The 14,221-nt window shown below is 44.7% G+C and overlaps 1 protein-coding gene and 1 long non-coding RNA gene across 20 annotated transcripts in view; one reads left to right on the top strand and one right to left on the bottom strand.

Moving 5' to 3' along the window:
• Nucleotides 1-3,736, bottom strand: part of PLEKHA5 (pleckstrin homology domain containing A5) — a 175,191-nt gene extending 171,455 nt beyond the window's left edge. For 17 of the 19 annotated variants that reach the window (XM_075757763.1, XM_075757754.1, XM_075757781.1 and 14 more), the window contains exons 1-3: nt 3,496-3,728; nt 3,285-3,361; nt 232-289 (exon numbers count right to left, since the gene is read on the bottom strand). In XM_075757763.1, coding sequence (XP_075613878.1) covers nt 232-289; nt 3,285-3,361; nt 3,496-3,593 — 233 coding nt within the window. In that variant the 5' untranslated portion in view covers nt 3,594-3,728. Of the gene's footprint in view, nt 1-231; nt 290-3,284; nt 3,362-3,495 lie in introns of all 19 variants that reach the window. The other 2 variants (XM_075757884.1, XM_075757831.1) reach the window with 1 other exon arrangement.
• Nucleotides 3,737-3,930: 194 nt separating this feature from the next.
• LOC142600072 (uncharacterized) lies at nt 3,931-4,749 on the top strand. Its single transcript, XR_012833535.1, has 2 exons — nt 3,931-3,998; nt 4,469-4,749. It is a non-coding gene; the product is annotated as an uncharacterized LOC142600072 (long non-coding RNA).
• Nucleotides 4,750-14,221: the final 9,472 nt, after the last annotated feature.

Here is a 14,221-nt window from a genome sequence, read left to right as displayed (position 1 = left end):
ATCCTTAAGCAGCTTTAATTAAAAGTATTAACACAAAAACCTCAAGAAATTGTTTCAGTTGTGCAGAATTCAGTAAACAAAGGACTACATACACTACGACAAGCTGGAATATTCCTTTTATATTTATAGCATAATATTTACATTTAGTTTGAAATACATTCAAGATTACAGCAACATTTAGACAAACTAATGGAAAATTATAGTATTGTAACAGATAAACATTCAACTTACTTTACATAATATCTTGCACCTTCAAAAGTATAAGCTTCCTCCCAACCTGTGGGTAAGTCTGGAAAACAAGTAGCAAAACATTGCAATTAACTTTTGAAATTATGCTGGCCATACTGGTCTACTCCCTAAAACTAAGGTAGTTAAAATACTGCGTGTCTGATTCCACATGTTGAAAGCTTTAGTCCTATAAATAAATATTTTAGAATTGACTCACAATGCTGTCTCAGCTGAAATTCTGTAAACCAAGAGAAGCTACATGCGTGAAAATCTGATTTGGATTTCTCATTCTCAAATAATAACAATAAGGGTTTAAGAGCATCCTTATTATACAACGTTCCTTCCTTTGACCATTAACTAGAAGATCTTTCTGCTTTGAACTTCAGTAGCATCAAGTTACCTGACAGGCAGAGATCTAAACAAAAATCAATTTACTGAGTTTGCGTTACATGCAAGTCACAAGCATCTTAACAGGCATGATATCAACTATACCACAGAACATTAGCATTATATTAGCATAATTCCACCAGTGTTGTGACTAACAAGTGTTCCTACAGTGTTTACAACTCTTCAATTTTACATAAAAATAATTTTCAAATCTAGCAGAGGAAGTGGGTACATCTTTTCCTTCTCTATTATCACTCTTAAGAGTCAGGAGCCCACATATGAAAAAACCAAACCACCACTAATGGTCTATTTTTTTTCAAGTAACAGCTTCCTCATGTAATGGCACCTCTATGCAACTCTGGATACATCATTACCCTTAAAAGTTTACCTTGGTTAATAAAAACAATAATTGATATGTAAGACTTGCTCATTGAATTATAAAAGCAAGAATGTATGTCCTAATGAAAAGAAAAAACATTCAGTCTGGGTCATCTGATTTTTTTTCCCCCCTAGTTTTTGCTCTGGCTGGTTTTTTCTTCACTATAGACTTCACTGTCTTTCAATAACAGAACAAGACAAAGTACAACAAACAGGAAGTCTCTCTAGCAGAAGCATTTATGGCTGCTATAAGAACTTTGCAAAAAATACCTTTCCAGTGCTGAATATGTCAAGGAATAAAAATCACTTCAATTCATAACGGAGGACAAAGCTTTCCTCATCATCTAGCAAATATCTCACAGTATTATTTAATAAGAAGTTGTACAATAATATACACTTGCAAAAGAAGTGTCATTCACTCAAAAATTGTTCCTTAAGAGAAGATATATTTTGAACATATTTTGACTAGGTTCCAAAACAATGGTCAGGGCAAACCAATATATAAACCCCAGAATTAATATGTTTGATTGTATCTATGTATGGAGAGATTCATTAACATACATATGAATGAGGAAAACTATAGAAACAGGTTTGTTTTGCAGACACTTTAGTATCTGATTGATAAATCATGGTCAGTATATCCAAGGTCGTGCCTCATTCTTGTGTTCAGAAACAATTTTAATTTACCTGATACTAACTCTGCTATGTTACATACAATACTCTGATACTCAAAAGCAAGCTGCGTTTTCTTTAGAAGGCACTTAATGGCAGAAACAAATGAGACACTTGGAAAATTACTGGGAAATCATCATCAGTCAACAGAGACACTGGTAATAGTTTAAAAAAAGAATTAATACTCAGCTAATGTTAGTGTCCAACAAGGAAAGCACTTCACACACATTTGCCCCCAAGCACATTGCTGTAGATGAAGGCCAGTTTCTCAATTAATCTGAGTAGTGAAAGCAGGGAAAAGAGGAGCCTGATAGCAATCAGTAGTTCTATTTCCCGGCATTAAATGACTTCTTAGAAACAGCAGCCCTTCATTGCAGATCAAACTGCAGAGTTCTAATAGCCAGAAACCTGTGCTTTTTAAACTATTCCCAACTCAGGAAAAAAGACCCCAACAGGCTGCTCACAGCTTTCTAAAAGGCTGTTTCCGATTTCTTAATGCCTAAGCATTAACCAAACATAAAAAGCAAATAATCTGATATAGTCCAATCCACTTGCAGATTTTCCTGCGATTATCCAAGTGATTACATACACAAAAACAACTGCACTTATTACTACACTCCACCACCTCCCAGCGGCATACGGAGCCTGTGTGCAATTCCAGCAGTCAGAGTTTGGCTCTGGGTCTCCAGAGTGTCTGCTGTAAATCCTCCTCCTCCAGCACCTCCTGCTGCTACTTCTCCAGAGTGGAACAAACAGCAGTAGCAAAGACGACCGATTCCACCCTCGTTCCTCCAAGTTATTCCTAATGTTTCAGACCCTTTTCCTCCTATCTATTCCACCTCTCTCAGTCACTTAGAAACCACCCACACTCTCAGCCTAGATGGAAGTGAAGGGAGGAAAAGGGTTTCTAGGTGACTACGTTTAGTGGGATCAGCCTCTACATTTCTAGTATACCTATCGTCGTTATATCTAGGTACTGCTGGGAACAGAAATAACATAAGTGGTTTAATGCTAAACTGAGAAAGGATGCTATCTGCAGGTGAATAACCGGGGTAGCCTGTAAGAAGCATGAGTGGAATAAGGCGGTCTCTAATGGTAACTATACAATATTATGCGGGTGATACAAGGCAACAGAAAAAAAGCAAAGAAAGAGAAATTACAGACACGGAGGGAAAACACGGGTGCGAAGGAAAGCATTTTAAGCAAAAGATGAGGAGCACAGCGATGGCAAGCTGGACACGCAAGGCTGCACTGTAATGTCATTCTTGCTCAACCTGGGGGCAAGCAACTGCGAGAAGTGAGGGGAGCGCGGAAAGCACGGGATGAGGAGTTGTCTCGGGTGGATGCGGCCGCACCGAGGTGGCTTGGGGGCAACGGGGCGAAGCCAGAAGCGCTGCCCGTGCCCGCGGAGGGGGAAGGGGCCGCGGGCTGAGCCCACCGGGGGGCCGAGGCGGACAGCGGGAGCCCTGGGGGCGGCCGCGAGAACCGCGGGGCGACGGGCTCGGCGAGACCCCGGGGAACGGGGAGAGGAGGAGGGCGGCGCTCGCCGGGCGGCCGGGTGGGGGCGGCCGTGCCGGGAAAGAGCCGGGGGCCCCGGCCGCCCCCGACGGTGCTCCTACCTGCGCTGCGGCGGTGCCCGGTGATCACGGCCTCTCCGGTGAGCGGGTGCAGCCAAGTCGTGCTCTTCGCCTCCTCGCTGCGGGGACGGACACACGGACCGAGTCAGGCAGGCGCAGCCCCACCGCCGCCGCCTTCCCCCCCAGACGCCCCTCCCGGCCCCTCGCCCGCCCAGCCCAGCCCCGCTCCCCTCCTCGCCGGCCCCCCGCTCACTTGATGAAGAAGACGCGGCCGCCCTGGCTGATCCCGTAACTCCAGCTGCCGGGCAGCGCCCGCAGCCGCTCCGCGCTCAGCTCCGCCGGGGCCGCCATGGCCGAGCCGCCGCCGCTACCAGCGCAGCCGGGGAGAGCCGAGGGGAGCGGGGTGTGGGGGGGGGGGAGGGGGGGGGAGCTGCGCGGGCACGAGCGAGCGCGTCCCCGCTGCCGCCAACACCTTGGGGAGGGGGAGGGCACAGCGCGAGGGGGAGGGGGTGCAGCGGCACGCCCCGCCCCACCCCGCCCCGCGCGGGCCCGCCCCTCCCGCCGCGGGGGCGCGCGCGGCGCCCTGGCGGGCTGCCCGCGGGGGCGCGCCGCCTGCCCCCGCCACGGCCGTTGGGGCGGGGCGGGGCGCGGCGGGGGCGGGCGGCGAGTTCCGGCGGGCGGGGGCGCGGCGGGCCGGCCGGCGCTCGGGAGGCAGCCCCGCGGGGCGGGGGCGGGGATAGCAGCGCCCGAGCGGCGGTGAGGGCTGCCCCGCGGGAGGGAACGGCGGGCCGGGGCCCGGGTGTGCGAATCGGGCTGGCGACGGTAGTGCGGGGGGCAGGGGGCCTGGCCCGGACGGCGCGGGGGGGCACAGTCCGGTAGCGGTCTGAGGGTGGCGGGGGCCGAGGCGGCCCCGTGTCGCAGATGCAGGGCTGAGCCACGTACGAGGCGTTTCATCTCGCCGGGGGGGTGAGTCCCACGCTCCTTGCACGGGGCTGGTTTCTGCACCAGCCGGGGGCCCGGCCCCCCCCCGGGAAGTGCTACCGCGCAGCCCGCCGGCTTCAGCTGCAGCTGTGAGGCACCACGGCTGGGGATCTCTCACCGGGGCTTTAAAGACACGCATTCCTACAGGAAATTAAAACTTTTTGTCGAATTTCCTCCAGGGCTGTATGCTCTATTCTCATACCTTCAACTTTAAGCTTTTTGTCTTTAAAATTTCTCATGTAAAGGTGTGGTCTTCAGAAGCAAGAGATGCCATATTTTTTTCTTCACATAAACAACCCCGTCTGAACTGTGTGCCTGTCCTCCAAAAGAGATGTGGGATGTGACATGCATATGTGTTTTCAGTGTTGCGGGAGGTGGTAGCAATCCAGGCAAAATCCACAACTGCGAAAATGAAAGTGTGCGTGTATACTTTTATTCATATGAATAATTTGATTATGTGTGCATTTACACATAGCTATGTGCACCTTTGATTTAACTTATAAATGACAAATGTAAATTACTAAAACTGTGTTGTGGCCATGATATTTCTAAGAGAATCTTGCCTTACACCTCATTCAGAAAGTGGTTTTGTGGACACAGGAATACCATCAGAACTCCCAGCTTTATATTTGAAATGCACAGCTGACCGTGTTCTGCAGAGCAGCTTTGTCCTCACTCCCGTTCTGAACACCTTGGGAAAAATAAAATTTCATGTAACAAGTTGCTGCGTGGGTTGGTCCCCACCATGTCCTGTGGTCAAAGCCTTAAAACCCAGTTGCCTCACACGAGGTAGTCCAGACTTGAAGAGCAGCGAGCATGTGAGCGGATCTTCAGTTACCTTAAAGTAACTGGATGTAAGATAGGAATTCCTCCCTGTCCAACAGCAGCCTTCATTTCCACTCAACACTGACAGCATCTGAGATTTATAGACTGCCAGAAAAAAGAGACACTGGAGAAAACACAAGTTACTGTATAAACAGTTCCCTTCTCTCCTAAGAGCAAGAGCCCTTGGATGATAAGTAAAAGTGAATAATGACTCTTCCTCTGAAGGGCTGTGGAAAGCCATCTGGCAACAGCCCGGGGGAAATCACATGCATATTGGACTCCTGAGGTGGTAGTGGTCATATCCTGATACTTCCTCACACAGCCTAACTAAAGCAAAGAGCAAATGCTCTTGATCTCCAGAACGTGGGATACCTTCCACCATGCAGAATCAAATTTCTTCTCCAGCAAAGGACACGCAGCACAGCTAGACTTAGATTGACCAAGATCCGTAAATTAGGTATTTAGGTAGGATTTAGGTGCATAAATCCTGCCTAATCCTAGCATGTACTTTGCCAAATGCCTTCCTTGGGCAACTAAATTTTGCAGCCTTCTTTCTGCTTTGCATATGTTTAGGATTGCTGCTATCTTGGTAAAACCAAGAGCACGGTACCTAAAATATGTCAGAGCCTGGCTGAATTCTCAGGCAAGACATTCCTCCAAGTGCCGCGGAGACCTGATAAATTAGCCACATTCAGGCCACACCTAAGACTTACAAGATTAGTTTCTGTATAACTCACAGCAGACAGGTTGGTGGCAGGGTTACTGCCACGAACACTACAGAAAACCTCTTCAGCCTGAAGGATGAAGGGCATTTAAAACTGTGTCACTCTCTTCCCAGGAAAATACTTTTGCTCCAAGCTATAAGCTAGTCTGAAGCTGAGACTATTCTATGAGTATACTGAAGGTGCTCCTCCTTCCCCTTTGAAGTCACATTATTTTGCAAATATAATTATTGGGCTATAGGGTGGTGACATGACTGGCTGGTCTCGTGAATAGGAAGCTCATCCAGGGAGTGCTGGAAGATCTTGGTTCTACTCCATTGTTCAGGGACTCATGTATTGTATGTTAAACAGTCATCAAATAAAATTTGGTATTAGTTCTGGAACATATGGAAGGCACGTTATGGCTGCATTTGCAGGAACTAATCCTGCAAGGTGCCACGCACGATGAACTCACAGTAATTTCTGGGAGCGCAGAGTTTTACCATTTTGTGGAATGGAGCTTATGAACTCCAAAGAGTATGAGGGAAACCACACCTGCATCATTTGCGCAGGCTGGTGCTGGCAGTTTTTCTTTCTGAAGGCTGCTGTTCCGTAGTTAAAACCTTTGCGTCAATCTTAGTGTAAAAGTTTGCTAAAAACAAATTACACATCAAGTTTTCACAAAGTTCACTAGAAGTACATCTTTTCTACAGTTGGATAAGTGCTTGAATGCTTTTAAAAGAGGGACTCAGGAATAATCGTTTTTAAAAAGCCACATCACTAACAGGAGTAAAAATCTCTCTTAAAAGCAGTTTATATCACCGTAACAACTTCATGCATAATTTAAGATACTACATATTGTACCTTTCACATCACTATTTTTTTACTATGAAAAATGAGCTAATGATTCCAAATGTGAAATTGGGCGATCTGATTTATGAGACTCAGAGAAATCCATCAGGATGCTCCCATCTGGCCAATACTTTTCTTCCCAGAGGAGTTGAAGACAAACTGTTGAAGTGGTGACCACCACTGATAAAACTGTTCTCTGCTTTCTGCATCTATGGCCTGATCTATCTGCTGCTCCTGTCACTGGTGGGAAGTGGATAGAGGATGTGGAGCAAGTTGTTGATCTGTGCGTGAGGCAGAGCCCTCCCACCAGAATATTGGCCACCCATCACTGGGAGCTTGGGGTAAAGTAAAAACCTGGCTCCACTGCGCTTTTTCCTGTGGTTTGCCATTCTGACCCCACCTTTTTTCCTTCCTCTTTCACCTCCCCATGATGGTAGCTTTTCTAGCAACTCCCTCAGGGTCAGGGAATACTAAGGGAGCAGTAAGTTTATTGATGTTTAAAAAAAAAAATCATTTTGGCTCAATAATGTATTCATAATCAAAATATTTAAAATTCCTGAGGCAAAAGAGCCCTGCCCACAAAACAATGAATCCCTTTAAATGGGATTAATTAAAAAACAGCATTGGGAGTACATTCATTGAATAAGACTCAGAGAAATCCACCCACACCTCTCCCAACAGGTATGAGGTGACAATGAACATATGATGAGCCAAGGAAAAAAGGATTACGTCTAAGCGTGTCATCTGACAAAGCCAGGAGTGGACTGCAGTCCCGACGCTCCACCTAAAACCTCTTCACAGAACTGTGTTTGTCAGAGTCGATTCTGTGTATTCTGTCAATATGAATCAAACTGGATGAGGTTATTTCATGGAGTCTGTGACTTTACATTTTTTTATGCTGTTTAACTAGCAAGACAATATAACAACATCACAAGAAAAGACCATTGCTGGTGTGACAGTTTTAAATTACACATTCTCATGAGGGAGCTGCTTCCGAAGGGTGGGTTCCTTTTTGCCCCATTCCTAAACATGAGTTTTTCTTACCCCTTCCAATATTGCAGCCCACGGTGAATTAGATCAGTTTGCCAATCTGGTAGAAAATAAATCACAAATCCTTTCAAATAATTCATTTCCCATCAGATCAATAAGCTGATCCAACTTGTCCTGAGGTCACTTGATAACAAGATCCAAGTGGGAAGAGAAGAACCGCTCCTTTTAGGCTTTCCTCAGTGACAGAGTGAGGGAAAAAACCAACGAAAACGCTGATTGACGTTCTCTGGAGTCAGAGTATCTCTGTGTAGATGAAAGAAACAATTAGCCTAGGTCAGAGGAAATAAGAAAGAGGAAAAAAGCTGTCTAATGCAGCCTCTGCAGACAGCTCTGTTGGTAGAACGGAGCCCCTCCTTCGCTCTAAATAAAGAGCCTGGTAACAGTTCAGAGCTCCTGCTCAGTAGCGCTGAAGGCTGCAGGTTTTTCTAGGGGTCATCGGTACAAGTGGCACAGTAGTCCTCTTCTGGGTTAGCGTAAAGCATCAGGCTGACTGAACAAGCATTGGGTCATTAGCCTCCCTGTCATCAGCACAAGAGAGATATCCTAGCAGACTGTTTTCACAGGCTGTGAGATACAGAACTAAAGCCTGCGCTTACTCAGGCAGTAGAAACAAAGCGTTTATTTTACAGCTTAATAAGTTTTGCAATCTGTGCTTGACAGAAAAAGCAGTTTTGCTCATTTCAAAACTTTGGGTTTAGCTGCAATTCATGATTTCCAGGTATGGCTATGTTGTGTGAAAATTTTGTTACCTTTGGGACAGTGAATCCTTATATGAGGCCGATTTCTTTTAAAGATCCTATCAGACTAATACAAAACCAACTCCAAGGCCAGAGCATGAGCTTTGCTTTTCCCTGGCAGGCAATATCAGAAAAGCAAAAGAGCTTATTACTTTCCAAACCAGCATCATCTTGTCAGCATCATATTGACCGTTTGGCACAATTTTGAACAGAGAATACTCTTTTCTTAACAAGTCTCTGAAAAGACCTTACCATCCATGTCATGTATACCACAATGAGCTTCTCGCACGGTGTTCCAGCCTGAAATGGTGGATACCATAATTGGGACCTTCAGGTTTCTTTCACTGATCGTATAATCTTCAGTATCTCAAAAATGATTGAGGCCTCAAGATCAAGACCTGCTTTGCTGGAACTTCCTTTTCTTCCTTTTCACACTGTTTCACTGCCTTCTTGGTTAGGAAGCCCTCAAGCCTACTACAACAATGGTTGTCTGTGACTTTTGTGTAACAGTCAAATGACATTTTTTAATCACGTGTATTACCAGGATTAGTTTAAAATAATATTAGGAAGGAAAGAATTTGTGAGGGAAATACAGTGATCTCAATATCCCAATTGTCCTCTCACTAGCAGTTGATAGCCACATCTAGCTGAAACCAGGAAATTTCATCTTTCAAATAGCCCTCTCATTTGAATCATCCAGAAGAAAATTATATGCATTACAACACAAATAAATTCTTTGTCTCTCAGCTGGCTCCTCTGTTTCACAGATCTCTTCAGTATCTGGTAGGCTTCAGCGTCTGCTTTTCTTCACACAGTTCTCTTCATTGCTGCTGTCCAACTCCTCAAAACCCTGCTCTGTTTCAAATTCTAGGAGGTGCAGAAGCTCTCTCTGTTCTGGAAGAAGCAGAAGATGACCAGTCTTTCTCCTAAGAATTGCCTTTGTTCAGTAGTTGCTTGAACAAATAAGGAGAAACTTCATGTGGAATATCTGGAAGGGCTTCCCCTGTGGTTTACATCACATAAGAACTACAGAACCCTGTGGCTGCAAGGGCTTTCACTTACGTGATTTTTTCTCATGTGCATTTCCCCCTTTCTTTTCTAATGGGGCTAGAAAGAATTTGCAGTGTCTTTGTATTTCATACTACAAACTATATAATGAATTTTAAGCTATCCCCATTAAACTTTCAGTAACTGATAGTCTGTTTTCAGGGTAAGGCGAAATAATAGCATGTTTCACTCTTGAGAGTTTTGTAGACAGCCTTGTGGCAATCTTGATGACATTTTCCATAAAACCATTATGTTGTGGATACCTTGGCCTTGAAGTGCTTCCAGTGATACTATTTTTGCAAGACATTTAACATCATAATCAAATCATGATCCATTTCCTGTGATTACCACAGTTGGTGTAATGCCTATGTCAGTCTTTATGGACTAGACATAAGACTACCAGTGTAGCAATGATATTCTTTAACAGTCTTATAGCAGAATAACAAGAAAAGTAATCTATTTTTAGTCTGTAATTTTCCCAGCATCAAAGGCAAACCCAGGCCATCTCTTAACTTGTTGATCTAAAGTTTCTTGGAGTGTATTTAGATATGCGCTAGTATCCGTCCCGACACTTGTTATGTTGTTAACAGCATTCACCTTTTATCATCTTAGCACTTTCTTTCTGGCCTGGACTATTTATTAGAAATTCTAGTCTTATTTTGCTATATTTTCATGTAATTCAGCTTTCCTATGCACATCTTTTTAATTTTATCTTCATGAACTCCTGTTCTTCCATAGTTTCAACTCTCCCAATGGGAGGTACGACAAAGTTTTGTTCTTTCACGTTTGCTTCCTTTACATTTGGTTTACATTTTACTCACAGTTAGAATATTTTGTTCACTGCACGACGTGAATTTTACCTACTTGTGCTGGATAGGTATGTAACTGAAAAAAAACCCCACAGTTACTGAAACTTTACTTGCAAAATTATGTCCAACTCATATTGATTGTATTTCAGGTACTGGGATTGGATTTTTCTGACAAAATGAAGGTGTCTCCCAAGGCCACTTTTACAGGAGCAGTGGGCTAGTCAGTATGAGTCAATATGGTGCAGTTGTTCTTATTCTGATATAGGTGCCTATAGCTGCTCAGTTGAATCACACCTTGAACTGTTTTTCCATTGACTAGCGCTCCATCAACAACAATGGGATTCTTCCCCAGGCGGAAGTAGAGACCTATATCATAGTCTACTGTAGTCAGAGGAGACAAATGCCATCTGAAACATAACTATCATTTGAATAGTTCCCACAAAGAACCCCCCCATGTAGAATATTCCTTTTAAAGAGACTTGTAGTCACTGAAGGGAAGCTTTTGCAAAATATTTTTGTTTCTTATCAATATAGCTGTGCATTTTCTTCCAATCAGTCTCTTCCATTATTTCTTCAAATTTCGCTCAGGTTGTTGCGGTTTTTAGAGTTCACCTCTGAATTTTCAGATCTATTCTGCTTCTTCATTTTGTGACGTGGTTCTGTAGCATCAGCTGGCTTCCCTTTCAAAACCTGTAATCAGATCTAGCTCTGTTCTGCAGCCAAGTTAATTCTCACAGTCTTTACTAAGCTAAAACTATGTTCTTCTAGAAGCCCTGTTTTTGAGGTTTGGGTCTCTTGATCCGTATAGTATTCTGATCTCAGATCTGATTTTGAAAATTATGCAATTGATAGTACTTTCAAACATTATAACATTATAAGTATCTTGAAAGATTTCCTTTTTGGTTTCAGTTATACAACCGCTGTGTCTTTCCAAGAGCGCAATATTTTCTGAAATCTCTGTAGCACAGGATTTCTTATTTGCAATCTGGTGCTTCTGGTCTTGTAGTACTCAGAGAGTTACCTTAATTCATCTTCCTTTTCATCAGTCCTATCTCCTTTTTAAAGAAAAATTGTGTTATTTGATTGAATCTCCTCCAACCATATCCTCCATTTCTGGAGAATTTAATCTGCTTTGAACTTTTTTTAGTGTCTGCTCCATAGTATTCTCCATTTACCACTTCTTCTAGTCCTTTATTTCTCTGTGCCATCTTTTGTTCTTACCTCTGCTAGTGCTCACATGTAAGGCTTTTAAGTTGCATTAAAAAAAATGCTAGATTAGTGATAAAAAGCAATTTTAAATATAAAAAAGCATATATGTATATGTATAAAATGCATATATGTAAAAGTAATAAAGATACAAGAGAGGAAGGAAATTTTAAAGGAGAAGCTACAAATGCTCCACTAAGCCAGTTGCTGGCAACAAGTATTAGCGACAACAGTTGCTGTATTGGAGAGCATTCCATCCTCTTAAAGCAACGGGTCACTCGGTTACAACCAGAAACCCACTGTTTTTTGTCTCACTAGTTCTTACATAATCTCAGTTGCTAGTCTGTAGATTAAGTTTTATGCTCGTATAATTCTGTTGTACTCTGTATATTGTCATATACTATTGTTGTTTAAATGGTTTTCAATATTCTTTTGATTTGTAGAGCTCTCTTCCAGAGGAGGCAGGAGCCCTGTGTGGCAGGGTTGTATTCACTGAAATTAGGATTATCTTTCATTAAACACTTAGTAGTTCACAGATCACACACAGTCTGTAGTTCTCTGCTAAATATTGCTGTTGATTGATAGATCTTTTTTCCCCAGTTATTTCCATTTGTCCCAGCTTGTAGCAAAGGTTAACCCAGCTTGATTTGGAATGGTTTCCTTTTATCCTTATACTTTCAGTTTTCTGAAATTAAATTTTCTGTATTGAGCAATATCCATCTCTTTTTTTTTCCCTGCAGATTTCTGCATATATAAAATATCTTGCTTGAAGTATTTATTCACTTAGAGTTAGCACCGTGCAGTCTCTGAAGGTTACCCTCCCCCATCATTGTTCCTCTTTCTCAACTTTCTTTTTCTACCTCTGAAATGGCTGGTACCCATTCTGCCTTGAACCCTACTTCCTCGTCATCATCTTTGCCTCTCCCAATATTCCCCTTTAACTTGACCTCTCTCTCCCTCCATTTACACTTCTGCTTTTTCTAGAGAGGACCAGCATAGCACAGAAACAGGTAAAAGCTGTGACGGAACGACCTAAGGTGCACAAGTCCATGGGACCTCATGAATTGCATCTGCGGGTCTTGACGGAACTGGCAGATGAAGTGGCCAGGCCACTCTCCATCATATTTGAGAAGTCCTGGCAGGCCGGCGACGTTCCTGCCGAGTGGAAGAGGGGGAACATAACCCCCATTTTTAAGAAGGGTAAAAAGGAAGACCCAGGGAACTACACACCGGTCAGTCTCACCTCTGTGCCTGGCAAGATCATGGAGCAGAACCTCCTGGAGACTATGCTCAGGCACATGATAAATAAGGAGGTGATTGGTGACAGCCAACACGGCTTTACTAGAGGCAAATTGTGCCTGACAAACTTGGTGGCCTTCTATGATGGGGTTACAGCGTCGGTGGATAAGGGAAGGGCAACTGATGTCATCTACCTGGACTTGTGCAAGGCATTTGACACAGCATGACATCCTTGTCTGTAAATTGGAGAGACATGGATTTGATGGATGGACCACTCGGTGGATAAGGAATTGGCTGGATGGTTGCACTCAAAGAGTTGTGGTCAACGGCTCAATGTCCAAGTGGAGAACAGTGACGAGTGGCGTTCCTCAGGGGGCAGTACTCAGACTGGCACTGTTCAACATCTTTGTTGGCGACATGGACAGTGGGATCGAGTGCACCCTCAGCAAGTTTGCCAACAACACCAAGCTGTGTGGTGTGGTCGACAAGCTGGAGGGAAGGGATGCCATCCAGAAGGACCTTGACAGGCTGGAGAGGTGGGCCCGTGTGAACCACATGAAGTTCAACAAGGCCAAGTGCAAGGTCCTGCACGTGGCTCAGCGCAATCCCAAGCACGACTATAGGCTGGGCGAGGAATGGATCGAAAGCAGCCCTGAGGAGAAGGACTTGAGGGTATTGATTGATGAGAAGCTCAACACGAGCTGGCAGTGTGCACTTGCAGCCCAGAAAGCCAACCATGTCCTGGGCTGCATCAAAAGAGGCGTGACCAGCAGGTCGAGGGAGGTGATCCTGCCCCTCTACTCTACTCTTGTGAGACCCCACCTGGAGTCCTGCGTCCAGCTCTGGGGGCCCCGGTACAGGAGAGACATGGAGCTGTTGGAGTGAGTCCAGAGGAGGGCCACAAAGCTGATCAGAGGGATGGAGCACCTCTCCTATGAGGATGGGCTGAGAGAGAGTTGGGATTGTTCAGCCTGGAGAAGAGAAGGCTCCGGGGAGATCTAATTGCAGCTTACCAGTACCTGAAGGGGGCCTACAGGAAAGATGGGGAGGGACTGTTTATCAGGGAGTGTAGTGACAGGACAAGGGGTAATGGGTTTAAGCTGAAGGAGGGTCGATTTAGATTAGATGTTAGAAAGAAATTCTTTACTGTGAGGGTGATGAGGCACTGGAACTGGTTGCCCAGAGAGGTTGTGGAGGCCCCATCCCTGGAAGTGTTTAAGACCAGGTTGGATGAGGCTTTGGGCAACGTGGTGTAGTGGAGGGTGTCCCTGCCGGTGGCAGGGGGGTTGGAACTAGATGATCTTTAAGTCCCTTCCAACCCAAACCATTCTATGATTCTGTGATTCTATGACCTCTCCTCTGCTTTTCCTTTTCCCTGAAGGCTGCATCTTCTCTCCGACACTGGCTGTGCACCTGCAGTCACTTGTGATAATTTCTGCAAAACTCTGCACCTCCAGCTGGTCCCCAGAGGAGTCAGATTGGTCCTGTGAATAACGAGGCTTCCCTCCCTCCAGTCTGTTCTGGCTATCACT

The sequence above is a fragment of the Balearica regulorum genome, chromosome 1 (genome assembly GCF_011004875.1).
Source record: "Balearica regulorum gibbericeps isolate bBalReg1 chromosome 1, bBalReg1.pri, whole genome shotgun sequence".
Taxonomy (NCBI): Eukaryota; Metazoa; Chordata; class Aves; order Gruiformes; family Gruidae; genus Balearica; species Balearica regulorum.
This window is presented reverse-complemented; position numbering and strand designations above follow the sequence as displayed.